Consider the following 25,389-nt stretch of genomic DNA (forward strand, 5'->3'; position numbering starts at 1 on the left):
GGATAATTAGGGAGACCGAGTGCCTGGTGCCGATGACTTTAATAGTTATTTTCTGCGCACGAACATACCGTTTGTACATAAAACCTTGTGCAGCCTTCGGGTGCATTATAGCAAGGCGTTCCTCATTCAATCCCAGTGAGGGCCCTCTAAGTACTCAGGCGAGCGTAATCCAACTGAGTACCCACAGTGTTCAGTTATTGTCTGCTGTCAACTGCTTCCCGTGCATAAACATTAGTCAAAACCAGTTGTGGAAAAACGCTAACGCGCCAGCAACTTGGTTGGAATGCAAAACACTGAAAGGACTCAGCCTCCCGTAGGACTTTTGGGGCCCTGGGCACCAACATCCTTGGGGCCCCCCTCCACCCAACCAAAGGAATTCAGTGATCAAAAATATCTGGCTGCCCTCATCCCTCCCAACCCCCCTTGTCACAATCACAACATACAGGTTGATATGCTGCCTTGCAGCTTTCAAAAAATAAGCATGTTTACTGCCTTTCAGTCCCCTTGCCCGCTTTGTTCTTGCTCTAATCAAAATGATAAACAAGTAGCATTTGAAGACCAACATTAGCAGTCTACAAAGAGGTTACTTCTGTTCTAGTATAGTTACACAATACTTTTTCTCAATAGCATCCAGAAAGGTATCCAGCCTGTAGTATTAAAGCAGGACTGTATGTAAAAAGTACATGTAACCCAGAATTGACAGAGAACTCGCACTAGCTGCCTCACAGAATGCAAAAGTGCTCACCCACAAATAGAGGAGGCCAATTGGAAGGAAGGAGAAAGCTACACATACCATAGCATGGATAGTGGAGGCAGATTAGAAGCTACCAGGAAGGTGTTCAGACAGACTGAGATTAGAAGTGGGCCACGGATTTTAAATAGTGTTGCCATAAGAGATCAAAAGAACAAGTGCCTGTGGTGTGCAATTTATCAATGCTCACTATTATAGTGAAGCAACAGTATAGACAGTGAAACCATGAGTGAGTCTTTTTTGAAGATCATACCCTAAGAAGGAAATCACTTGGAAGGGCTGACAATTTTGAAATGTTTTTGGACTGTCAATTTTGAGAGGTTCGGCAATACAAGATTACATGAGATACCCCGGATCACACATTGGTTAAGTAGTGGAGTAACTTTGCTGAAAAAGCTGGGGGGGGGGCATGGCATCTGAAGAAAAGTTGCCCCAGCCAAATGAATGGGGACAAAATGGTGTGCCATGAAAGTTGGGGGGACAAACACCCCTGCCCCCCCTAAAATTACGCCCATGTTAAGGGGTGAAGCTGGGATTTGTGCCAACTCTGCAAATTCTGCATTTGAACACTTTCTTTTCCAGTTCTTACCATAAACTAAAATAATCTCATTTTATAAAACTGACCTGGAAAGTACACAAATCACATTGCCAAACAGAACAATTTTTTTAAACAAAATATTATAGAAGGGTGCTACGCAAAACGGGAATGATCTAGCTTCATTCTCTCCATCCTCAAGGGTAGTAAATAAGTACCAGAATACCAATCAATGTGATTTAACAGATTTAATCTGGGTTTGTGTTTTGTATTTTAAAGCTTTAAATACTTCCAAAACACTGGCAGAAAAAAGCAAACCCTTTTTTGTGTCAAATGAGCAGACCTTAAAATATGCTTGCCTGAGGCCTACAACATCTGGTCTGCTCTCTTCTGTCTACCACCCCTTCCACTCAAATGGTCTACATAAGAAGAAAGATCAAGTAATGGGCTAAACAGTGCCACCAGCAAGTGAGAAGGCAAACCTCACACAAGACAGCACAGAGATATTAGATGATTTGACCAGAATCACTGTATCGCCTCCTGGCAAAGCCAGGATACATGTATGAATGCTTTGATTCCACAGTCTTGAATTTGGATACTTATTCACCTCTTGGACTAACTGTTCATGCTCATCATTGGAGGTGTTTGCCTAGGTTTTACAACACCCCATCTGAAGAAACCTATTTCTAGACCTTCACCATATGGATGACATGTTAGTTTTGATAGGAACCCCTATCTGGTGCAGGTAAATTGCTGATCATAGCACCTGGTATGCTGTAAAACCAAGTACATATGCAGGCAAGTTTATACACTTCAGACATAGGAAAGGCTCTGCCAGCCTTGCTTGAATGTGCTATCTAATCTTGCATATGAACATATTTCTCTGCAATGCGTGCTTAACACACTGAGCTAACTTCTGAACCATTGTGACACTCAATTTATCAATGTACATTTCAACTTTGGCTATTGCACATGATCAACATAATTCCCAAAGGAAGGAAATTATGCTACAGAGTTGTGCCTTAAGGAACACAGAAACTATGTATACCACAGTGAACACAAAAAGCATTACATGATGAATTGATCAAGGCATAATTTACTTGTCAAAAATAATAGGCAATAGGTTTAGAGCCTCAGCAGCATGTCATAACGTGTGCTATTCAAGTCTGATGAACAATGGAATCTTGCTTTTTAGATCAGGTAGCCTTGTGGGGTCCCTTCAAAGGGGGGGCAGGACAGGTGCCCCTGTTGCCCTCCCATAAAGACGTCTCTGGGATCCAAATGTACAAACACCAAACTAATCCCCACAGCACTCCATTCAGACTCTGACTGACCATCTTCTAGCCTCTGGGCTCTCCCGACCGGATCAAAGCCACGTCGGCAGCGCAGGAATAGAAAAACAGACCCACAGTTAGGAAGCAGGAAGGTCTTCAACCAGGAAGGACATAACTGAGCGAGGACATTAGAACTCGTGACTTGGTAGGCTGTTAACTGTTCATGGCCTCCGGTGCCATTTTAAAGTGTATCGAGATGAAAAATAGCATGAATAAAAGGATCAACGGTTGTTGTATAAAGACCATAAATTAAAAACGGGCATTTGTCCACCACCAAGGATTCAGAAATATCAGCCCAACCTTGGCTGAGCTTTTTTAGCCACTATAACACCTCAGCAGCATCTGCAGTCGTGTTGACACCTTGAGGCAAATACAGCTTCCTTAAGGCTGTTTTGGTTAAAATTGCTTTTATGTGTTTCTCCTTGTCCAAATCTTTGGCCTCTCTAAACGTTCTCCTTTTCTCCATCACCTCCTTAGGGTAGTATGGAAGTTCCAAAAAGGGCCTCCCTCCAAATTGCACCCGTCCTTTCTCTCTTGCAGCCTTTAAAATCTGCTCCTTGGTGCAGACTTTGGTGAGGACCACAACAACCTGCCTTGGTCTGTCTGAGTTCTGTTTACCTACCCTGTAGGCATAGTTCACCTCTGACACTGATAAAAATGCCTGCTCCTTACAGGTTATGGCTGCAGGTCTTCAACTCCTACTCCATAGCTCTTCTTTTGACTTGGGAAAGTTTAGCCTTCAAGTCCTTATAAGCTCGGAAGGTGCCAGCTATTTCTGACCATTAGCTAGCGGTCTCTCCTATTTTGGTAACCCTTCTCCAAGAGTAAATATCATGTGAGCTTGGTAACTCCCCAATCTCGGTAGAGGTCTGCTTAGGTTTTTAGGAACTGGATTCTCAGAAATGTTTATCTTTTTTCTTAGTATTCAGTATCCATGAGAGAGGGGCAGGAGATGCTGGCTTAGGCCGCTGCTCTGTCGCGCAACATTCCAGAATCAAGGAGCAGAAATGCAAAGTTAGAGCTACTCTCCCTCAGCTTTTTGTCAGTACTTATACGAGAGGAAATTCTGAGCAATGTAGCCGAAGTGCATGGGACGCAAAGACAACTGCAAAGATTAACTGTGGGAAAGGACATTTTTAGTCTGCTGCCACATATAATAAACCTCCCGGAGAAATAAAAAGAAAAGTAAGCCCTGTGCCCTCAGAACCCTTTCCAGCAATGTACAATGGTGTTGCCACAGCTGAGGAGTATTACATCAATGCGTTTCAGGGGTGCCGATTTACAATGAATGTCACCCTAACCACTACTGGAGAAAAGTCACACATGGCAACAATATCACAAGTTAAGCACTGCCAGGTGCATCTGTGACAAATGTCTGCCCAAGAGAAGTATGTGTTGGTTCTTTCCAATCACTTGATGGAAGTTGATGTAAAAGCAGGCAGGAAGTTACTTATTTACTTAGGTGGGTCCATTAACAACCTTAAATATATTGGACTATTTTGCAAAGGAAGACAAGCATTAACAAAACCAATCATTTTGACTGTTGTAAGGTAAAATAACATTTCTCATATCATGCACACAGGCACATATAGGCCAGGTCACCAAAAGGACACATGGCCATGACACAATAATTTAATATGGCCCCAATACATGCCTGCATTTCCACTATAAAACACGTTCATTACGTTATTCCCATTATATATGTCAACATTCCAAATGTAAAACACTTTTTCCATGAGCCACCCAACTTTAAAATACGTTCACAATGCTGCACACAGTATCCATAATCATTGTCACTGTAATATTGTCATGTTGCTGAAGCTGCACCCATATGTGCCAGCATTCTCACTATTAAATCTTTCATGATGCTGCACGCACAACATATGCCATCATTCCCACTGTAACACCATTTAACGATGGGGTACTCAAAATGTGTGCAGGCATTCCCACTTTAAACCCCTTTCATGATGCAGCACACACGATGTATGCCAGTATTTTCATGTAACCCTGTTCCATAATTTCGTGTCCACAACAGATGGCAGAATTTCCAAAGAAAACCCCTTAATGTTGCTGAGCTATCTATATATATCAGCATTCCCACTGTGAAGCCCTTTGCTGAAGATGCACCAACAATATATATTTCCACTGTAAACGCCTTTCATTATGATGTACTCATAATAAATGCTAGCATTCCCTCTGCAAACCCCTTTTATGATGCTGCACCAACGATATATACCTGAAATTCCACTGTGAACCCCCTATCATGATGTTGCATTTACAATGCATGCCACCATTGCCACTAGCATCCCCTTTTCATGATTCAGTGGCCACAATATACACCAGCATTCTCACTATAAATCACTTTCATGATTCAGTGCAACCCTCTGTCCTCACAGAAAGAACACATGTACCCTTCACACATGGACACAGGCAAACATGTACTTGTTCACTCAAACAAACACATGCACAGATCGACTCACTCACACATTAGAATTATTACACATGCACACATTGCATAATATTTGAAGCATGCACATAAACAACAACATACATTTGCACACAGTGATCAGTCCTCGCCTGTAGGGAGCAGAAGGATTCAGAAAGCCTGTCCTAGTTTGCCTGGTGGCAGAAGTAATAACAAACATGCATGTCCTACTGACATCTAAACGTGGTTATCCAGCAACCAGTGAGATGCATCAAGCAGACCTTGTATGGCACCACTCAGCTCACACATGGGCCTTCATCACCAATTTAATTTCACTGTTATACTTTTGAATCCAAGAAAGTGAGGGCTAGAGGAGCGTTGGTGGTAGAGGGGCTAAGGTGGCTGGCAGCTCTCCTATCACCCAGCCTCTTTGGCTCTGCAACTGTATCTACATTGCTATGTGGATGAGGCCTGGGGTAGTGAAGAGGACCACTGAAAACAGGAACTTTCAGGGTCAGGACAATGATGGGCACTAGAGATTAGACGCACAGTGTATTAAAGATAGAACATGGTACACTACGCCTTATTGAGGTCAGGTATAACAAAAACAGATCAAATAAATGATTATTTTGCTAGCGTCTTCGCTCCCTTAACTAAACAGCAAAATTACGTAACATAGATTTTCACTTTCTTTCCAAGTATGGTGGGTGAGGATGGACAAGAGCAAGTGTTATGGGTGGAGTTGCCGGAGTAGTCATCCAGTCAGCGGGTGCATGATGATATCTTGTAAATGTCAGTCAAATACTTTGATGACGCACATCTCCTAGCAGAAGGGGCATGGCATCCATGTATAACAATACCTTATATACCCTGTTCTTAGACATGCAGCCTTTTAATTTGATCATTTTGCCTTATTGCTGCTGCCAGTTGTTTTATCACAATGTTAAATAGAAGATTTGACAGAGGGCAACCCTGCCACATACTCTTCTTCCTCTGTGTAAAACAATCTAAAAGATGGCTATTGGTCAGGTCTCTTACTTGGTCCAAAACTTGGTCCAAAAAAAAATAAATAATTGAAGGCCCTGATAGACTAGCACCAAACCCAATTTCACCCGCAGTGTAATGTGAATCTTCCTAACCAACCTGATCAAAGGCCTTTTCGGCATCAACAGAAACTGCTACTATGGGAGCTTGGCCATCTTTAAAGAGAATGGCTAAACCAAGAAGGGTTCTAACATTACTGGTGCTACATATGCAACCCATGACCTTTCTTTGCGTCCCATCATTGAGTCTTCCAATAACCCTGCCCATTCTACCCACCAGGACATCCCAATAATCTTTGCATCCACATGTAGCAAAGGGATCAAACGCTAATTACCACACTGGCTAACACTGGCTTAGAGATCAAAGCAATCACTGTCTCCCTCATTGAATCAGCAGAGATCCCAATGCACTTCTACTGTAAAACATGTCAGGCAAAAGATGTTTCCTAAGAATTCAGCACAGGAGCCGTGTTGACCAGGCGATTTGCCCACACACATTGCCTCGATCGCCCCTTGTACCTACTCTTCCTTGGTCTCCTCATCTAATACGGCCCTATCAGCCTGTGTAGGGCATGGCAAGTGAAGCCCATCAAAGAAGCCATCAAATGAATCCCGAGTCTTAAAGAGATCCCTATAAAATTCATGAAAGCAGCTACTAATTACTGCGTTGGCATTTACCAATATCCCATCTTTGGCAAAGACAGCCTCTGTATAGCTAAAATACTATGACTTTGCTAGCTGTGCTGCAATGAGTCAGCCAAACGTATCACCATAGTCCCAATAGAATTGACTGTTGGGAAAGTCTGCTTTTTCAATCTGGACATTATACAAACTATTCCACTTTTCCTTGAGTCCTTTCAACTTCACTCTATCAGCGTTGCCCACGGTCCAGGCATGGATCACCCCAGCATCCTACACCTTTTTAACCAGCACTTTCATATCTGTATTTTCCTGCCTCTTCATATGCACAGTGTGGCTAATGATGGATTTCATTGCATCCTAGACCACCTGAATACCTGATGACCCAAGGTTATCCCTGTGGAATGATTATATTCTATTGTCAATTCATTAGATAGATTCCCGGTCTCCCAACACATAGGCCCTCATTACGATACCGGCACTAAACCATGGCGCTATTAGCACCATGGTTGGTGCGGTATTGTAACGTGTCCGCCATGGTGAAATGGGGACATACCGCCCCATTCCAAGGTTGGCGGGGCGGTATTTCCCCATTTCCCCATGGCCCTTCCCCATTCCCATTTTTGCCCCATAGGGCATAATGGGAATGGCGAAGGCGCTAAGTACGGAACCGCAAATTGCGGTACCATACTTACCGCGAAGGTCCCTTTGCGGGTCCCTACTTTAACGGCTGGTCTAGACCAGCCGTTAAGGTCGGGTCCCGCAAATGGACCTCGTAATTAGGCGCTAATGGGTTAACGGCGCCGCAGCCTTTTACGGCGCCGTTAACCCATTAGCACCAGGGTCGTAATGAGGCCCATAGCTAGGAAAGCACCATCTAAATTCTATCCCTGACTCCCCGCCCAGGAAGGACTGGCATATGTCCGAAATTACAATCTCACTCTTCTCCACCCTGGAAATTCTACGTATCTAGGTCTTTGAAAGAAGGATGTAACCAATTCATGAATAGTTATAATGGACCGGGAATAGCCAGGAAATTCTATCTCTTGAACCAAGAGCCTTGTAAATCATGATCCTAAATCAGCCGACATAAGTGACATGAAGGCTGTACCAGTGCGATGCAGCTATGTCTCGACATATCAATCTTGGTATCTAACACCAGGTTAGGTCTTCACCTAGTTCTAGATGTCAGGGGCCACATGTCCAGTGCCTTGCTCAAGGACAGAAACCCCCTACCCCTTACAGGACGTTTCAGGGGCATGGAAACTGCCTGAAATATATCTGGCACTATTCATGAACACCCGGACAAGAAGAAAGATGACCTTATACTCCCCCAGTTCCATCCCTAATTTAAATCTCAAAGTTTTCACAAACAGAATTACACCATGCCTGCTTTCAGTCCTGTAGAAACTGGAGACCACTGATTATATTTTATTTAGGACAATAACAGAGCCTGCCTCTTGGAGATACCTCACCTGAATGAAAGCCAGGTCAGCATTCTGTTTCAAATTGTATAACAGGCCTGTTTGCCTCTTAACTAGCAGATGCAAACCTTTGATGTTCCAGGTCAGGGCGACTAGCTCTGAACTTCCCATATGAGGTCACGCATCATACATTTAGATGAGGACACGCCATCAGAATGAAACCTAAAACAGTCCCGAAGGGAGAACATTTGCAATTGACAGGCACGCTACAGGAGACATTAGATAACATCCATCAGCACAGCGTTACACCTTTAGTAAAGGGCATAATAGAAAGGGGACACTAATGAACACACAACAGGAGCAGAAGGGAAAGACAGGCAGCCAAAGGTACAATTCTAAAGAGCCAAGTCAAAACCAGACTTGCAGTAAAAAACGAATTTACAAATTAATAGAAATATTAGGGCTATCTGTCCCCAGGCTGGTCGCTCCCTCTACCCCCTGCCCTTCCCATGTATATCTTGAGATCCTTTTAAGTATACTCAGTAGCTAAAGGAACAAACAAAGCTCAGAGGCATAACTTACTACGCTCTTAGCCAAGCTCGCCCCGCCTTTCTCAACCACACTCAGGGAGGTACAATAACTTCAATAAAGCTCGCTGACAGGCAGAAGGGCAAGCGACACCTAGAATCACAGGCTGGCATTAGAGGGCCCTAATAGATTCATAGTAGTTGGCTTAGTTTTAATATCTCAATACTGTGTATGTTCCACACTAAAGAGAAAGAACTGCATATGTCATGTAATGGCATTCAGTCCTATGACCCATCCCAGGGTGCAGGAGCCAAGACACCTGAGTATTTGCCGGGCACCATAAGTCATACGCCTGTGCTAATGCAGGCTTGACATGTACGGCACACAAAGTTTGCTTAGTTATGCCCATGTAATTTAGTCCACTACAAGGATCATCATACTAGATAGTACAGTCCAATGAATGTAACTTCGTGCCGAAGATTACAGGGTCCAGGTCAACCATGTGGTCACTTCTGCACCCCCAAAATGCCAACTTCTCATGCTTACACACCATCAAACCACAGGGTGCCAAGACCAACACTCTTGACAGAGCAATTCCCACAACAGTCAAGAGATTATATAATGAGGCACTGCCTTGTTCTGTGACCTACTGTCCTCCTTTGCCAACATTGTCTGAAGTGTCCTAGTCTTACCCTCCACATTTACCTCACAATTGTGACAGAATTATGGAATGCCCTATTCTGCCTCTTATGAAATGGTGGAGGAAAGGTTTCACTTCTTCTCGCTGAATCAAACGTGGGGCCAGCCACACCACCCATTCACCATTCACAACAACATCACCCTTATCACAAATGCAATCTGTCCCCATCCTAGATCACCCCAGACTCCATATGCCAACTTTTATTCATGACAGTGGAGGCCGTCAGAGTCCAACCACCTTCACTGATTTGTCTACTCACCTCGCTCTTCACAGGCACCCACCAATGCATCGCCATGGCACCACTACTCTCTAGTAATGGCATTATAGTGGCACATCAAATGCACAGAGCGGATGGAATAGATAGAGTGGATGTGTACCCTGCCCTTCTGTTTCCCATGTTGTTGCTACATATCCTTATCCCCCCCTGTCGCTGTAAGCTCAGCCCCCTGTCTCTGTGTGTCCATGTGTCGCTCTGTCCCCTGCCACCATGCACACGTGCCTGGTCTCAGGCGCTTTAAAGATAACCCTCATATCACATCACTATGCTTACTCTCTACTTTACACCATCATTCAACTAGAACACAGCTATATCCCTGATTAATTCGGCCTAGCTGTTCACATACAAATATGACCCCATGAACACTTCATCACCCTAATAAAACGCAGCTAGCCGAGCACATTCCAGCCTAGTTGCTTACATATGTGTGCTTCAGGTCTAACGCAGCCAGAACCCAGTCTAGGTTTCCACCCACCAGACTGCACACATGCAACTCATACCTCTTGCACCACACCTAACGCTAGGATGCAGCTACCACCCAGCAATTACATTAGCTGCACATATATCCGGTGCACCCACGCACCCTACGACTCTATCTCTCTCTACTGACCAGAACTACGATTCCACAGGGCATTCAACCTACCAGCACTTTGAGGTCATACCAATGATATATAGGGCACTATATAAATGCCAAGTAACATAACATAACATAACATCACAGGTATTTTGTGAATCTACTCTTCATATTACACAGCCAGCAAATGTTATCATAGAATGTGGTGAGGGATGGAATTCTGGTGCCTGACTAGTGATCTCGCCTCCGCTCCCACTGCATGTCAACTAAGAGAGATGGATAGCGGCATGGTGCCCAACCACCCACCAGGTGGATGGCGGTGTGGTGCCCAACCATTAACAAAAAAAGAATGAACAACAGTGACATGTCCACCGCATCATTCTTTGACCATCCCATGATCCCAGGCTACTAGAGAAAACAGACCCCAAGCACAGTGCACTATTTCTCCCGGTGGTGAGGAGCCTGTATTAACAACAACAACAACAGGAACAACCAAGTGCCTTACACCTACTGGTGATATTCTGCAACATTTGATCCTCATTAGTGGCAATACAAACAGGCAACACAAGTAGAGGGTAAATGCTTCTATAAACTCATGCGCATGTACAAAAACATAGATCGAACAACATGAAGCTGGTGTCCATGCATGGGAGATTGCCAAGATTTCTTGAATCATTTCTGCCCCTAGCTCCCAGTCCTGATCTCGAGGTGTGAGTGTGCCCTTCACTCCTTGGTGATCCATGAATGTGCTCCATGAGCTCCTCCTACAAACAATTCAGAAATTCCTCCTCCTTCAGGGGATCCTGAAAGACATGTACAACCCCATCCCGAACCACTTTAAGTATTGCCAGTTTCACCAAATAACAACTAAGCTAGCTTCCGTAGCTAAGTCTTTAGGTATCCTGATCAGCTTTCTCATATCTTTACTTTAGTCCACAAAACCAATGTTCATTTGGCCCCAAGACCACATGTTGTAGCTGTCTGAAAAACATTTCATTTCACAGGCTCCCGGATGCCCTTTCAAACTCAAGAGATGTTTCTGGGGATTGCTGAAGCAGGGAGGGCAGGGTCTTCTGAATACAGTCAAAAGGGGTGCCCCTCTCAACTAACTCAGGAAAACGTAAGTTGGACAGGTCGTTCCTTCGAGAAAAATGCTCCTGTTCAGAAAACTGTCTGGCAGTCTGGCAACTGGCCAGTAGCTTTTAAGTTCTGACAACAGTCTTCCCTCTTTGAGACCCTCTACTCAAGAAGATTCGTACATCTGTTCTTTTGGATCTGGGCCTCTTTCATTTCCCTAATGGATGTCGATATCAGCAGTGATACTAGTCACCATTGCCATGACTCTATCCTCTCTTTGAGTGATGTTTTCCCCAGCTAGGCCTTCAGTATCCTCTTTGTGTTGACAGTGAGGCAATTCTTCTGTGGGGGGCTTGTGAACATCCTGACCAAACACTGAAAGTCAGATCTCGCCTGTTATCAGCAGAATTTCCAGGGAGTCAGGGGAACCGGAGCTCTGCAGCTAGGCTGCCATCCTCTAGCTGGTCAGTTAGAGAATACATGATCTTCAGTTTTAAAGAGTTCTGTGAGATGTGGTAGCCTCGGATCTTCGAATGCGTCCATATCACTTTTGGGATTTTAGATAGTGACAGAATGACTTCAAATCATTTAATAGTAGGATGCTCTTTCTATTTGTATTTGTTTATTTTTTGTATTTGTTTATTTATAAAGCGCATCCAGGCCCAGGGGCATACGGGCGTGTAAGTTTAGATCTGGTTACAGTTACAATTGAATACAGTAGGCAATGGTTACAATGGTTACGGTTACAGATAAATACAGACATTAGTGTTACAGGTACATGCATACATGTTGCAATGTTCAGGTGGTAGGCAATGGAGGATGCAGATAATATAGTATATATTGTGTTATTTACAATACGTACAATGGGCAGGTAGTAGGAGTAGGATTTAGGATGTTAGGCTGTCATTGTGTCTAGGTCGTGAAGCCAGCGCTTTGTGTTACGTTTGAATACGTTGAAGGAAGGTTCTGACCTGAGAGGAGCGGGGAGTGTGTTCCATAACTTAGAGGCTTGTACGGGGAAGCTGGCTCCTCCGGAGTTATGTAGTTTGAATCTCGGTATGGACATGGTGTTTGCTTGAGCTGCTCTAAGTGGTCTAGATGAAGTGTGTGGGGTAAGTTGGTTGGTGAGGTAAGAACCTCAATGAACAATTTGAATGATGAAAATAGTGATTCATTCAAAATACTTTACTTTGTCTGAACGCCATCAAAGTGAATATAAACAGCAGACATTGTACACACACTTAAAATAAAAATGCATGTACACCATGAAAATAACCAATTAGACTTAAGTATAAAGACAAAACAAGAACAAAATATCTGACATCGTTTTTACAAGTTTCTTGTTCCCACATTTGCAGATAATATGTAAAATGACATAATGACATAAGAATACAAGGTGAAAGTGCACTAAGAATTATAAGCACATTACCTAAGAATTCTTGCCATAGATGTTAGAAACACAACTAAGCACATGATACACAGGAGCAAACATTCCAGATTGTAAATGAATCATAGGAAAAAACATAATTATTTCGGCACTTGCCCCTCTCATTTCATAGACTTCCAGAATGCAGATCTTTACAGCCATGCTCTATACACGTATTTAGCTACAGCAAACGCATTTGCAGCATCACCAGTCCTTCTACAAAAGGACAAGGCTTCACTTATTGTATTAATTCTCAGTAGAAGGCCTCAAATATCTCCTTCTAAAGTACAAGCACAGTGGGCATGCTAAAAGGACATGCTCTCGGGTCTTAATCCTATCGAAACAGCATAGACATGTTATTAGACACAGTAACATCCCATTCATTCTTTATCTGAGCCACCGGCAGAATACTGAATCTCATCCGAACGTGTAAGGGGCGCAAAGCCTTGGCTTCAAAACATCTAGGTAAGATTCATAACCCCTACAGTCTTGTTTTCCCAATAAGTGGTTAAAGCATCGGAGGCCGGGTTGAGCGTCAATGTGTCCTGTTGCCATTTTTGCCAGTACTCTTGATGATTTCTCTTCTATCGCAGGTCATTTGTTCCGGGTGTACCCATAGATCACCATGCCCTGTGCCGTACAAAGTTCTTTTAATATGCGAGAAGCACAGTAAAAACAGCCCACCTGGTTGCCCCACGACATCCTTAACTACCTCTCTGTACTTTCGAAGTTCAGGTCTGATCCATTACCTAATCCAGTATAGAACTGCCCTAAGGGCTGCAATGTGCTGAACAAGAGGCAGTCCTGTTTCCTCATGAACTAATAGCGTTGATGTGTCAATTGCAAGACCTACGTTTTCCTCTTTTTTTTAAACATTCTCAAGCCCACCAAGGTAGCCACAATTGGTATAGCCCCACATTTCAGCTCCATAAAGGGCAGGCTGTCTAGCTTGGATTTTATCTGCCTGTAATAACAGACCCATCACTCCATCCCTGTACTCATATGAGAATTTGGTGATAGCCCTACCATATATAGAGACCGAAGCTCCAGCTCTATTCAGTTGCTGGTCACAATTACGAGAGATTGCAAACCTCACTCCCAGATATTCATAGAAAGCCACTTGTTCTATGTCTTCTTCACCCAATATTAAGTTACAGAGAATTTAATTTCCTTTTTCTGGAATAAAACATGGATTTTATCTTACTGGCATTGATCTATAAGCCCCTTTCACTAAAACACTCTTGTAATAGCTGCAATTGATTTTTTTTATAACCTAGATGGCATCAAAGAAACAAGAATTGCATCATCTGCAAATAGCAACAATGGGTATCTATCCCCAGCTTGGGGTGGATCATCTGTTGGCATAGCCAAAACTGTACCTATTGAACCATTTATATAAAGAGAGAATAAAGTGAATGCCAACACACAGCCCTGCAGCACACCCTTTTGTATTTGGATTGGAGTAGTGCCCCACCACCAAACCCCACATAACTATGGCTTCATGAACAGTATGGCCAAGGGTAGGGCATGTGGGATACCGTAATCTCTCACATGTTCCCAACGTTTCAGGCGGGATACTGCATCGAATGCTGTGCATGGGTCAACAAACAAAACAAAAATTGTGAACTTTTCTTGATACAACACATTTCTCAATCATTAATGATAACCTAAAGCACTGATCTACATGATGAAAATTGCAGTTGTATTTATATAGTGTAAGCTACCTCTCCTCTGAAGCACTCTCTTGTGCATTCTCTGCTCAAGAAACCCACAGCTGACCCTCCAACCTTGACTCTAACATTCTCTCTGTCCTCATCCTACTCAATCTCTCCTCTGCCTTCGACACGGTCAACCATACCATCCTGCTCAATCGTCTCCATGACAACCTGGGCATCACTGATCAGGCTTTGACCTGGCTGACCTCTTTCCTCTCTGATCGACCCTCCCAGGTCTGGCCTGGCCTGGCTGACCTCTTTCCTCTCTGATCGACCCTGGCAGGTCCAACTTGGGTCCTTCCTTTCCTCTATCTCACCTCTCTACCTGTGGTGTTGCCCAGGTGTCCAACCTCTCACCCTGGATCTTTAACCAATACCTGGGAACTCTTGCCCACTGCATTGCCATTTTCTGCTCAAATATCCAGTGCTATGCAGACGTCACTCAACTCATGTTCAGGCTTCCCTCTGCCACCTCTTCTCCCTTCTCTCATCTCTGACTGCCTATCTGCCATTCAGGATTGGTGTTCCGCCAATGATCTCTGCCTGAATGCCAGCAAGACTGAGATCCTCCTCATCGGCACACCTTCACCCTCCTTTCCTGTCACTCTCTGGCCAGCCTCCCTTAGCCCTCCTCCTACCCCCACATGCAAGGCCAAGAACTTTGGGGTAATCTTTTGACTCCATGCTTTCCTTCTCTGCCCACATCTCTGATGTCTCAAAAAAGTCAAACTTCCTACTGCACCTCCTCAGAGGTATTCTTCCTTTCCTCTTCTTCCCCCAAAAGCTCACTGTCTCTCAAGCCCTGGTTCTCTTAAGGTTGGACTATTGCTACAGCCTCTTTCTAAATCTACCTGCCTCTACTCTCCACCTTTGAAACTGATCCAGAACAGGACTGCAAGACTTGTCCTTGGCCCCAGCCCTGAACTCTCTCCACTGGCTAATTCAACACCCTTTGCATTGTCCACTGGGCTTTCTGGGGCCTGGGTGCAAAACACCTTCAGCTGTCCTTCTGTAAATATCTTCCCTCGCCAGTCCTTTGCTCCTCCACTTCTAACTCTCTCAGGGTCAGTCGTTTTTCTAAGAAACGAGCTGGGGGTAGATTTCTGTCTTCGGCTGGGGCCTCCCTCTGGAACAGCCTCCCTGCCACTCTGAAACTTGAGGAGAACCACCTCTGGCTCCGGAAGCACCTCAAGACCTTCCTCTTTGCTTCTGCCTTCTCTCCTACTCTCCCCTGTTGATCTGTTCTGTCTCAGCATCGTGCACTTGGTCTCCCTCTGTCTTTAGGGCCCAGGTACCTGCTTACCCTGCCACCCACCCGCACTGCCTCTGGGCAATCCCTTGCACTGTGGTCTGTATCTATAACTCTACAGTTCACCCCCGCCCCTTTTTCCTTTTTTGCACTTATTCAGACACACCCTGTCTGTTGCCTTATTTCTAGGACTTGCCACTTGCTGGCTGCACTACCACTGTCTGTTGCTTTTTGTTATTTATTTATTTATTTGTGGTTTATTTATTTATTCTGCACTTTCCACCTCTCCCCCCCATGCACTTGCGTGTTCTTAATGTCACTCGGCTTTTTAAGATCGTTGTTTTTGTTCTCCCTTGTTCCCCTCCCTTGCCCCGTCGCTCTCTGAAACACTTCTGTACGAGCGTGATACAAATAAAATATCAATTTCAATATCAGTACCATAGTTCTGCTGTTTCTTAGTTTAGTAAATTAAAGTTGGTATTATCAAGAAGAAGATCAAATAAATGTTTTGGTCATACAGGATTAACACATATGACCTCCAGGTTAGATTTGGACTGCAGCAGTGAGCACTTAGGCCACTGAGCTACCTAACAAAACCTAGAAAAGTGTATTGTGAAAACCACTCCCCACATATTCTCAAGCTGCAGAAGGTTCACAGAGCCTTACAAAAGACAACCGGCAAAATCAATGTATATGAACATTCACTGCCACCTCTTTTTTTTTAAACGGTGTGTGTGTGCGTGTGCGTGTGTGCGTGCGCGTGTGTGCATTTGTATAGTCATAAAATAAAAATAAGATAGAATATTCATAGGGGCTCACACGTTTCAGATAATGGAAGAGCAGCCCATCTTTTTTGCATTTTTATATCCCTACTATTTCCAAACGACTCCTTAGTTCATTGTATATGGAATCTAGCATAAGGTTCATTGGCACACTGCACCGGTAGCTAACGTAGGCAGGTACTTTATGTCACGTTGTGACGAGATATTACTGTCAAGGTAGTGCATTTATAGTCAGCACAGACAGAAGGAGGTCTTCAGCGACCATGGCGTCATTCAGATTTCTGTAGACGCCCACCATGAGTTGAAATGGTCAGACCTGCGCTCATAATTTTACAATCCAGTGCGCAGTCTCAGATCACACTGAATCCTGGTCAGGATACAGATCCAGCACATAGTCTCTGATCACACTGAAGCCTGGTCGCATTTGAGATCCAGCACACAGTCTCTAATCACACTGAAGCCTGGTCGTGTTCCAGATCCATCACACAGTCTCTGATCACACTGAAGCCTGGTCCCCTTCCAGATCCAGCACACAGTCTCTGATCAAACTGAAGCCTGGTCGCATTCCAGATCCAGCCCACAGTCTCCGATCACACTGAAGCCTGGTCGCATTCCAGATCCAGCACACAGTCTCCGATCAAGCTGAGGCCTGGTTGCGTTCCCGATCCAGCACATAGTCTCTGATCACACTGAAGCATGTTGCGTTCCAGATCCAGCACAGAGTCTCCGATCACATTGAATCCCAGTCGCGTTCCAGATCCAGCACACATTCTCTGATCACACTGACGCCTGGTCGCTTTCCAGATCAAGCACATAGTCTCTGATCACACTGAAGCCTGGTTGCATTCTCGATCCAGCACACAGTCCTTGATCACACTGAAGCCTGGTTGCATTCTCAATCCAGCACACCATCTCTGATCACACTGAAACCTGGTCATCTTCTAGATCCAGCGCACAGCCTCTCATGATACTGACGGCTGTTCTCGTTCTATATTTGCATAAAAGTATGACAATTCGGATTTGTAATTGAGCCAAATACTTCCAGCAAACTAAATAATTCCTGGGTAACACCTGAGGAATAGGAGGTGGCTGACATTGCGGGGGGAGCGGTGGCCTCAACGTGTAGAAAGGCACACTATTACTTCCATGAAAGTACATACAATTTGTTTCCTATCATCACCAAAGAAAATGGTTTGAACAACCTAACATAGCCATCAGTAATGAACTGTACACGCCCTCCCTGTTACCTTTATAGTCCAATATTTATTTTATTGTTTCATACTTGACAGGACTACGAGTTTGTGTGGAACTCATAACTCAAAAGACAGGTTGGATATAAAAGGCTCCAACACCACACTTGGAAGTGTATTTGAAAGCAACATGGTTTAATGCAAAGGAATGGCACATACTTGTTCTCACTGTGTTGTGTCTGCTGGGCTGTGTTGATAATGTTGAGCAACTGATGTGCCTTTCTACTTCCGTCCTGATGTAGCTTTGCACATCTCTCCTAATGCAGCGTTGTACATCTCTCCTGATGCGGTTTTTACATCTGTCTTTCACAGATTAGTTGGACCATCCTGGGACCCAATTCCGGAGAAGTCTTGCCTCCTCTGAACACTGACATCGGCGATCCAGTCAATGGCTCTTTCTCCTTCGGAGACGGGGAGGGCGGTGTGAGGATCCTTCGCTTGCAGATCTATCCCCATGCAGATATCGAAGTCCAGGAGACGTTCATTATCAAACTCCGCGTCGAGAGAGGGGAGAGCGAAATAGATCCGAAAGCGGGAAGTGTTTCCATCATAGTGAGTGTCCCCCACCTTTCTGTGGATGACGGCATAGGATCATGAAACACCTGCTGCCAATATGGATTTTTCCATCACCTCTTTAACTTTATACTTGCATTTGCTTCTTGTGCTAGCACAGAAACATGCTACCTACTCATTTGAGAGTATTCTTCCAATGTTGGGTATAACCTACTGCACCTATAGTTTGCTTGCACATCGCAAAACTCAACAAATACACACTTAGCTTCTGAGCAACGATTCTGCTCCTTTCTAGCATTCGATCAAACCAAGTACTAACTATGGACATAGAGGACAGACTCTGTAAAGCACATATTTAGCAAGATTTCACCATCTGGTAGTTCCTACACCTAACGACTAATTGTTCAAAGTGCTTGGTATTTTATTGCAGTTCATTATCATGTGTTCTCATATTTGTAGTTTGTCCATCTGGGCAGCCGTAAATAGCGTGAAAACCGTCCCTTATTATTCGACACCTCTATTTTCATCTTTTCAGCTGCACATTTTGTACTTGCCACATTACTATTTAGGCACTCTCTCAGCCATTGCGTTCTGTGGGATATTCAGTCTTGCAATTACTGGTGCAATGAATGGGTAATTGGCCTGCGTGAATGTGATCCTTGGCTTCCGCGTAGTTGGCGATGTGCAATCCTACCTACTCTATTTGCGTAAATGATCTCCATGATCAACCTGTGCTGCACCCATCATCGTTATGTGGCGGTGGCAGACATACTTGCAGCAGCCCTGAATGGCACAGCCTTCTGCGTGTGGCCCTTTTGCGAGGGTGAGTTGGACGTATTGAAGCCTTAGAGATGTATTCCCTGTGGAAATGTTGTAGCTTTGGGGTGGTTGCAGGTAAAATATGGCATTTAATGCAAAATAAATTGCTTAGTGTTTTGGCTGGTGCCTTACTTTCTTTGTCTACCTTACATCTTACAGGATTAAATTCAAGACCCTTTGCATTGTCCACAAGGCTTTCTGGGGCCTGGGTCCACAATACCTTCCACTCTCCCTCCGTAAATACGTTCCCACACAGGCTCTTCGCTCCTCCACCTCCAACTCCCTCAGGCTTAGACGCTTCTCCAAGCAACGAGCTGGGGGTAGATCTTTTTGCTCGGCTGGTGCCTCCCTCTGGAACAGCCACCCTGCCTCCCTGAAAATTGAGGAGAACCATCTTCGGTTCCGGAAGCACCTCAAGACCGTCCTCTTTGCTTCTGCCTTCATGCTTCCTCTGATCGGCTGATCTGTCTGCTTCTGTACCGGGCACCAGGTTACCCTCTGATTTCGGGCCCAGATCCCTGCCCACCCAGCCACACAACCGCACTGCCTCCTGGCAACCCTTGCCCTTGGGTCTGTATCTGTTACCCTATTGTCCCCTTCTTGCACTTATTAGACACCCATTGTCTACACCTTATTCTTGCACTTACCACCTGCTGGCCGCACTTCCTGTTGTTCTATCACATGTTTCAGCACTTTCCACTCCTCCCCTGCCCCTCGCACTTTCCCCCTTCCGTCTCCCCTCCACTTTCACGATCTCAATGTCACTGGGCCTAGTAAGATCATTGTTTTGTCCTCCCTTGTACCCCTCCCTCGCCTCGTCGCGCTCTGAAACACTTGTGTATGGGCGTGATACAAATAAAATATCATTTCATATCATATCACATTTATTTTACATCTTACCTCTCTCATCTCTAAGAAGAAAAGTACAATACAGACGGATCCATTACTTTCCTATTCATAACAATGCCCTGGCATTAACACAAGGATGCATTATGAATATAGCACCTCACTTTAAATAGGGAAGTTACAGGGGCATCGCCTATATATGTCGCACTTCAGTGTAGCCCAGCTTTAAAGCTTCAGACTTGTCAGGTGCGTGGCACCCTGACAAAGATGTGGGCGCTTCTTTGCCTTTATGTGATTGTACAGGGGGTTTACCTGGCCTTTTTTTTAAGTCCCACACTAAAGTGGGTGTTGTCAATGACTGCCATCCTATCACTGCATCTCCCATTAGGGGCTTTTGGAGCATGCCTTAGACCCCTCGTTGCCCCCCTCCAATCAATCCAAGAGTAATGCACGTGTTGCGAGCCCCCGGCTCCTAGTCATGGGAAGCGTTGCCACGAACACATTTCCAGTCATGGGGTCATGCATTGCAGAAATGGGTATTTTCCGATTGGCAGGGTGCACGCTCCAGTAAGGGACCATGTTCTGATGCAGACGATGCCTTAGGGCCCTTCTTTAAAGAAGCGTGCCTGGCTCCAGGGGCGTTGCTAGGGGGGGGGGCTAAGGGGGCTATAGCCCCTGATCTTTTGGTTGTAGCCCCGGATAGAATCTCAGGAGCTACAGCCAAAAGACTAGCTAGCCCCCAGTCCCAACAGTTCCGACATCAGCTTAGCCCAGGGTCTTTTCTAGACCTAGCAACTCCCCTGCCTGGCTCACAAACCAAATGAGGCAATGTTCTCTAGGGTACAAACGCTGAAAGAAAGTGGGTGGAACTAATTAGTATACGGGATACTCAACACCACAGTAAGTGCCGTCAAAGGGTGTGAAGTCACAGCAAACCAATCTCAGCCCCTAGTCAGTTAGAAACCATTTACATGACTGGCAGGAGTACATATGCTCCTGTCTACCAAATAGTCACTGGCGTAACGGAGGTCCCGACACCACATGTCCTGGGAGGGGGGCTCCCTTGCACTTAAAAAAAAAGATGTTTTAATTTTTCATTTTGGTCCCTCTGCCTTCTTAAAGAAATGATTTCTGTTACAGCGTAACAGAAATAATTTCTCTATGAAGGCAGACTGACTACAAAAAGAAACTTTTTTTGAGGTCTGAGGGCTCCCCCATCCCATGACATGGAAGCCTTGGCCTCCATGTCATAGGGTGGGTGGAGCTCTATAACTTAAAAAAGGAATCGTTTATTTTTGAAGTCACTCTGCCTTCATAAAGAAATTATTTCCATTATGTTTCGGCCCTTAACGGAAATTATTTCTTTATGAAGTCAGAGTGACTTTAAAAAGAAACCATTTCTTTTTGAAGTAATAGGACTCCCCTCAACCCCATGACGTCTGCGTGTGTGAGTGTATGGAGAAAGGGTGCACACTTAAATGTGTAGGTGGCTGCCTGTGTAAGTTTATGGTGAAAGGGTGCTCACTTAAATGTATAGGTGGCTGCCTGTGTAAGTTTATGGTGAAAGGGTGCTCACTTAAATGTATAGGTGGCTGCCTGTGTAAGTTTATGGTGAAAGGGTGCTCACTTAAATGTATAGGTGGCTGCCTGTGTAAGTTTATGGTGAAAGGGTGCTCACTTAAATGTATAGGTGGTTGCCTGTGTAAGTGTATGGTGAAAGGGTGCACAATTAAATGTATGGGTGGCTGGGTGTGCATGTCGAGTGTATGGTGAATGGGTGCAGACTTAAGTGTATGGGTCGCTGCCTAGGTGTGCCTGAATGGTGAAAGGGTGCACACTTAAATGTATGGGTGGCTACCTCGGTGTGTGTGACTGTATGGTGAAAGGGTGCACACTTACATGTATAGGTGGCTGCCTGTGTGAGACTATGGTGAAAGGGTGCACACTTAAATGTATAGGTGGCTACCTGTGTGAGTGTATGGTGAAAGGGTGCACACTTAAATGTATTGGTGGCTACCTGTGTGAGTGTATGGTGAAAGGGTACACACTTAAATGTATGGGTGGCTGCCTGGGTGTGAATGTATTGTGAAAGGGTACACACTTAAGTGAATGGTTGGCTAGGTGTGCGTGTGTGTGCGTATGGTGAATGGTGTGTGTTCAGGGGTGCAACAAAACATACATTTCAGGGGTGGGGGTGCTAACCCTTCAAATGTTGGGAGAGGTGCTAACTTCACTGGTTGTCGGGGAGGGCAAACTTCTTTGTGTGGTGGCACCTAACTTCTTTGTGCTTTCTAATGAGTCTATTCTAGTGCAGCTTCAATGTTCCAAGCAGTTAACTCTCTCCTTTAAGTCTGAAAGCACCCACATATGGACTGCTGTGAGAATAAACGGTCTCCTGTCCCCCCTCTACCCTTCCAATTACTTCCCTGGCATGTAAGTAATAAACCCACATCAAGATTTCAGTTGCATAAAGAATTAGGCGTTTGATAACAGAGAAACCCAGGTGCCGTTTAACATCTGTGTCCTGTTCTGTCCGGCAATGGCTCTGTAAATCAGCCAGGTGGAGTCAACATAGCCCACAATTTCATGCGGGGTTAGGTGGGAGGGCTAAAGCTCAGTCAGCATAATGGTGTTTTGCCACTACTTGTGTTCAATCCCTTGGTTTCTTATTGATAATTTTAATTACTCAAATCCCTATTCTACTTTGTTCCAGTACTTGTGTATGAGGCATTTTACACAAGTACTGGGATGAGAAAGAGGGACATGGAGGTAATGCCTGGGTTAGTTACCTGTACTCTTCATTACTCCTAGTCCCACTCTTCCTCATCCCAGTATTAACCTATGAGGGAAGGAGCCTTATACTTAAGCACTGGGACAAGGAAAAGGGACGTGGAGGTAATTCTGGAATGAGAAGCTGATTTTGGGGGTTGGGTCAGGGGGTGGGAGGGAAAGGGGATGTGTTGGGGTGGGGCGGGACCGGTATTGTGCGATAAATCTTAATGGCCATCCATGTCCAGGCTAAGCAGGCATGATATGTGGTATTAACGGCTAGGGAGGCATTTTGGTGCAGCTAGCCTAGTCATTTCTTAGTTTGGCTTGACTTTTATTTAACTGGGCATCTCTGATGAAGTAGGTCTGCTAAGTGTAATTACCTGGCTACACTGGCGTAACAGGGGCCCCCGCAACCCCTGCGGTGCGGGGGGCCCCGCCAGCACATGTCCTGGGAGGGGCCCCCACTTGTAGAAAAAAATATATTTTTTTTTTTGCAACAAAAAAAAAAATGTCTTTTTGAATTCCCTCTGCATTTATAAATAAATTATTTCTCTAACAGAAATAATTTCTTTATGAAGTCATAGTGACTTCAAAAAGAAACGATGGGCCTCATTACGGGTTTGGCGGCAACCGTGCCATTGCTACCAGCAGGTTGCCGCCAGATCCATAATGATTTACCGCCGCCCGACTTCCCGGTAACACCGGGGGATTACAACCCTGGCGGTCTGGGAAGTCAGGCGCCGGCAAATTGTAAGTCCCCATTTCCATAAAGTCCTATTGGACTCTATCGGAATGGGGACCATAGAAGCACCGGCACCGTTAATAACGGTGCCAGTGCTTCCGTGAAAACTATGCGGGTGGATGCCATTCTGCCCGGCAGGTCTAACCTGCCGGGCAGGACGGCAACCTCCCGCAGAGCTGTAATGTGCCGGCCCGGAAACAACAGTGCCGGTGAGCTTACCAGCACCGTTGTTTACAGTCCGGCATAGTTGTATGCACAATTTCTTTTTTAAGTGTTAGGGCTCCCCTTAACCCCATGATGTGTGCGTGTGTGAGTGTATGTCGAAAGGGTTCACACTTAAATGTATAGGTGCCTGCCTGTGCGAGTGCATGGTGAAAGGGTGCACACTTTAATATTCGGGTGGCTGCCTGGGTGTGCCTGTATGGTGAAACGGTGCACACTTAAATGTATAGGTGGCTGCCTGTGTGAGTGTATAGTGAAAGGGTGCACACTTAAATGTATGGGTGGGTGCCTGGGTGTGTGTGCCTGTATGGTGAAAGGGTGCACACGTAATTTTATGGGTGGCTGCCTGGGTGTGCCTGTATGGTGAAAGGGTGCACACTTAAATGTATGGATGGCTGCCTGGTTGTGCCAGTATGGTGAAAGAATGCACACTTAAATGTATGGATGGCTGGGTGTGCCTGTGTGTATATGGTGAATGGTGTGTGTGCTTGCTTTCAGGGGCGCAACAAAACCTACATTTCGGGGGCTAACCCTTCAAATGTTGGGAGGGTGCCGACTTCATGGGCGGTGGGGGAGGGGCAAACTTATTTGTTTGGGTCATATAATTTCTTTATGCATTTTTATGAGACTATTCTAGTGCAGCTTCAATGTTACAAGCAGTTAACTCTCTCCTTTAAGGTTTAAAGCACCCACTTATGGACTGCTGTGAGAATTAGTGGTCTCCTGTTCCCTCTCTACCCTTCCAATCACTTCCCTGGCATGCAAGTATTAAACCCACATCACGATTTCAATTGCCTAAAAACTTTGGCATTTGAATGCAGGTACTAACAGTGAATTGCTTTATGTTAGTAATTGGTGGGTTCTTGTTAACAGAGAAACTCAGGTGCCGTTTAACATCTGTGTCCTTTTCTGTCTGGCAACTGCTCTGAAGGTCAGCCAGGTCTAGTCAACATAGCTCAACATTTCAGGGGGTGGGGGTGGGAGTGCTGAATCCCAGTCAATTCAATGGTGTTGCACCAATACTTGTGTTTAATGCCTGGATTACTTATTGGTATTCTTCATTACTCTTAGCCCTATTCTTCCTCGTCCCAGTGTGTATGAGACAGTACTTGTGTATGAGGCACTCTGCCTCATACACAAGTACTGGGATGAGGTAGAGGTACATGGAAGTAATGCTTGATTTAGCTACCTGTAATCTTCATTACTCCTAGTCTCACTCTTCCTCATCCCAGTACTTACCTATGAGGCAAGGAGCCTCAACCGTAAGCTCTGGGGCAAGGAAGAGGGACGTGGAGGTAATTGTGGGCCAAGGAGCTGATTTTGGAGGTTGGGGTGGGAGGGAGAGGGGATGTGTGGGGGGGCAGGATTATACAACAAATTATAATGGCTGTCCATGTCCAGGCTAAGCAGGCATGATATGCCGTATTAGTGGCTAGAGAGGCATTTTGGTGCAGCCAGTCTAGTCATTCCTCAGTTTGGTATGACTTTTTTTAATGGGGCATTTATGATAAAGCAGTCTTGCTAAGTGAATTACCTGGCTAGACTGCCATTTGGGTGCTGCCAGTCAGCCGTTTCTTACTGCAGCATTGTATATTTTTCTGGGATCAAATGATATGACATAAGTCATTTATAACGCACCAGCACACAAGTGTTTCTAGGCGCGACAAGACAAGGGATGGAAGATAGAGGGAGGACAAGACAAACAATCTTACTAGGCCTTGTGCCATTCAGATCGTGCAAATGCGA

General features: G+C 45.0%; 1 protein-coding gene across 2 annotated transcripts in view; it reads left to right on the top strand.

The window, feature by feature from the left end:
* Window positions 1-25,389, top strand: part of ADGRV1 (adhesion G protein-coupled receptor V1) — a 2,479,945-nt gene that overhangs the window by 1,172,334 nt on the left and 1,282,222 nt on the right. For both annotated transcript variants that reach the window (XM_069627623.1, XM_069627624.1), the window contains one exon: window positions 18,042-18,281. In XM_069627623.1, coding sequence (XP_069483724.1) covers window positions 18,042-18,281 — 240 coding nt within the window. The remainder of the gene's footprint in view (window positions 1-18,041; window positions 18,282-25,389) is intronic.

This window comes from Ambystoma mexicanum, chromosome 6p (assembly GCF_040938575.1).
Source record: "Ambystoma mexicanum isolate Mex_15411 chromosome 6p, UKY_AmexF1_1, whole genome shotgun sequence".
Classification (NCBI taxonomy): Eukaryota; Metazoa; Chordata; class Amphibia; order Caudata; family Ambystomatidae; genus Ambystoma; species Ambystoma mexicanum.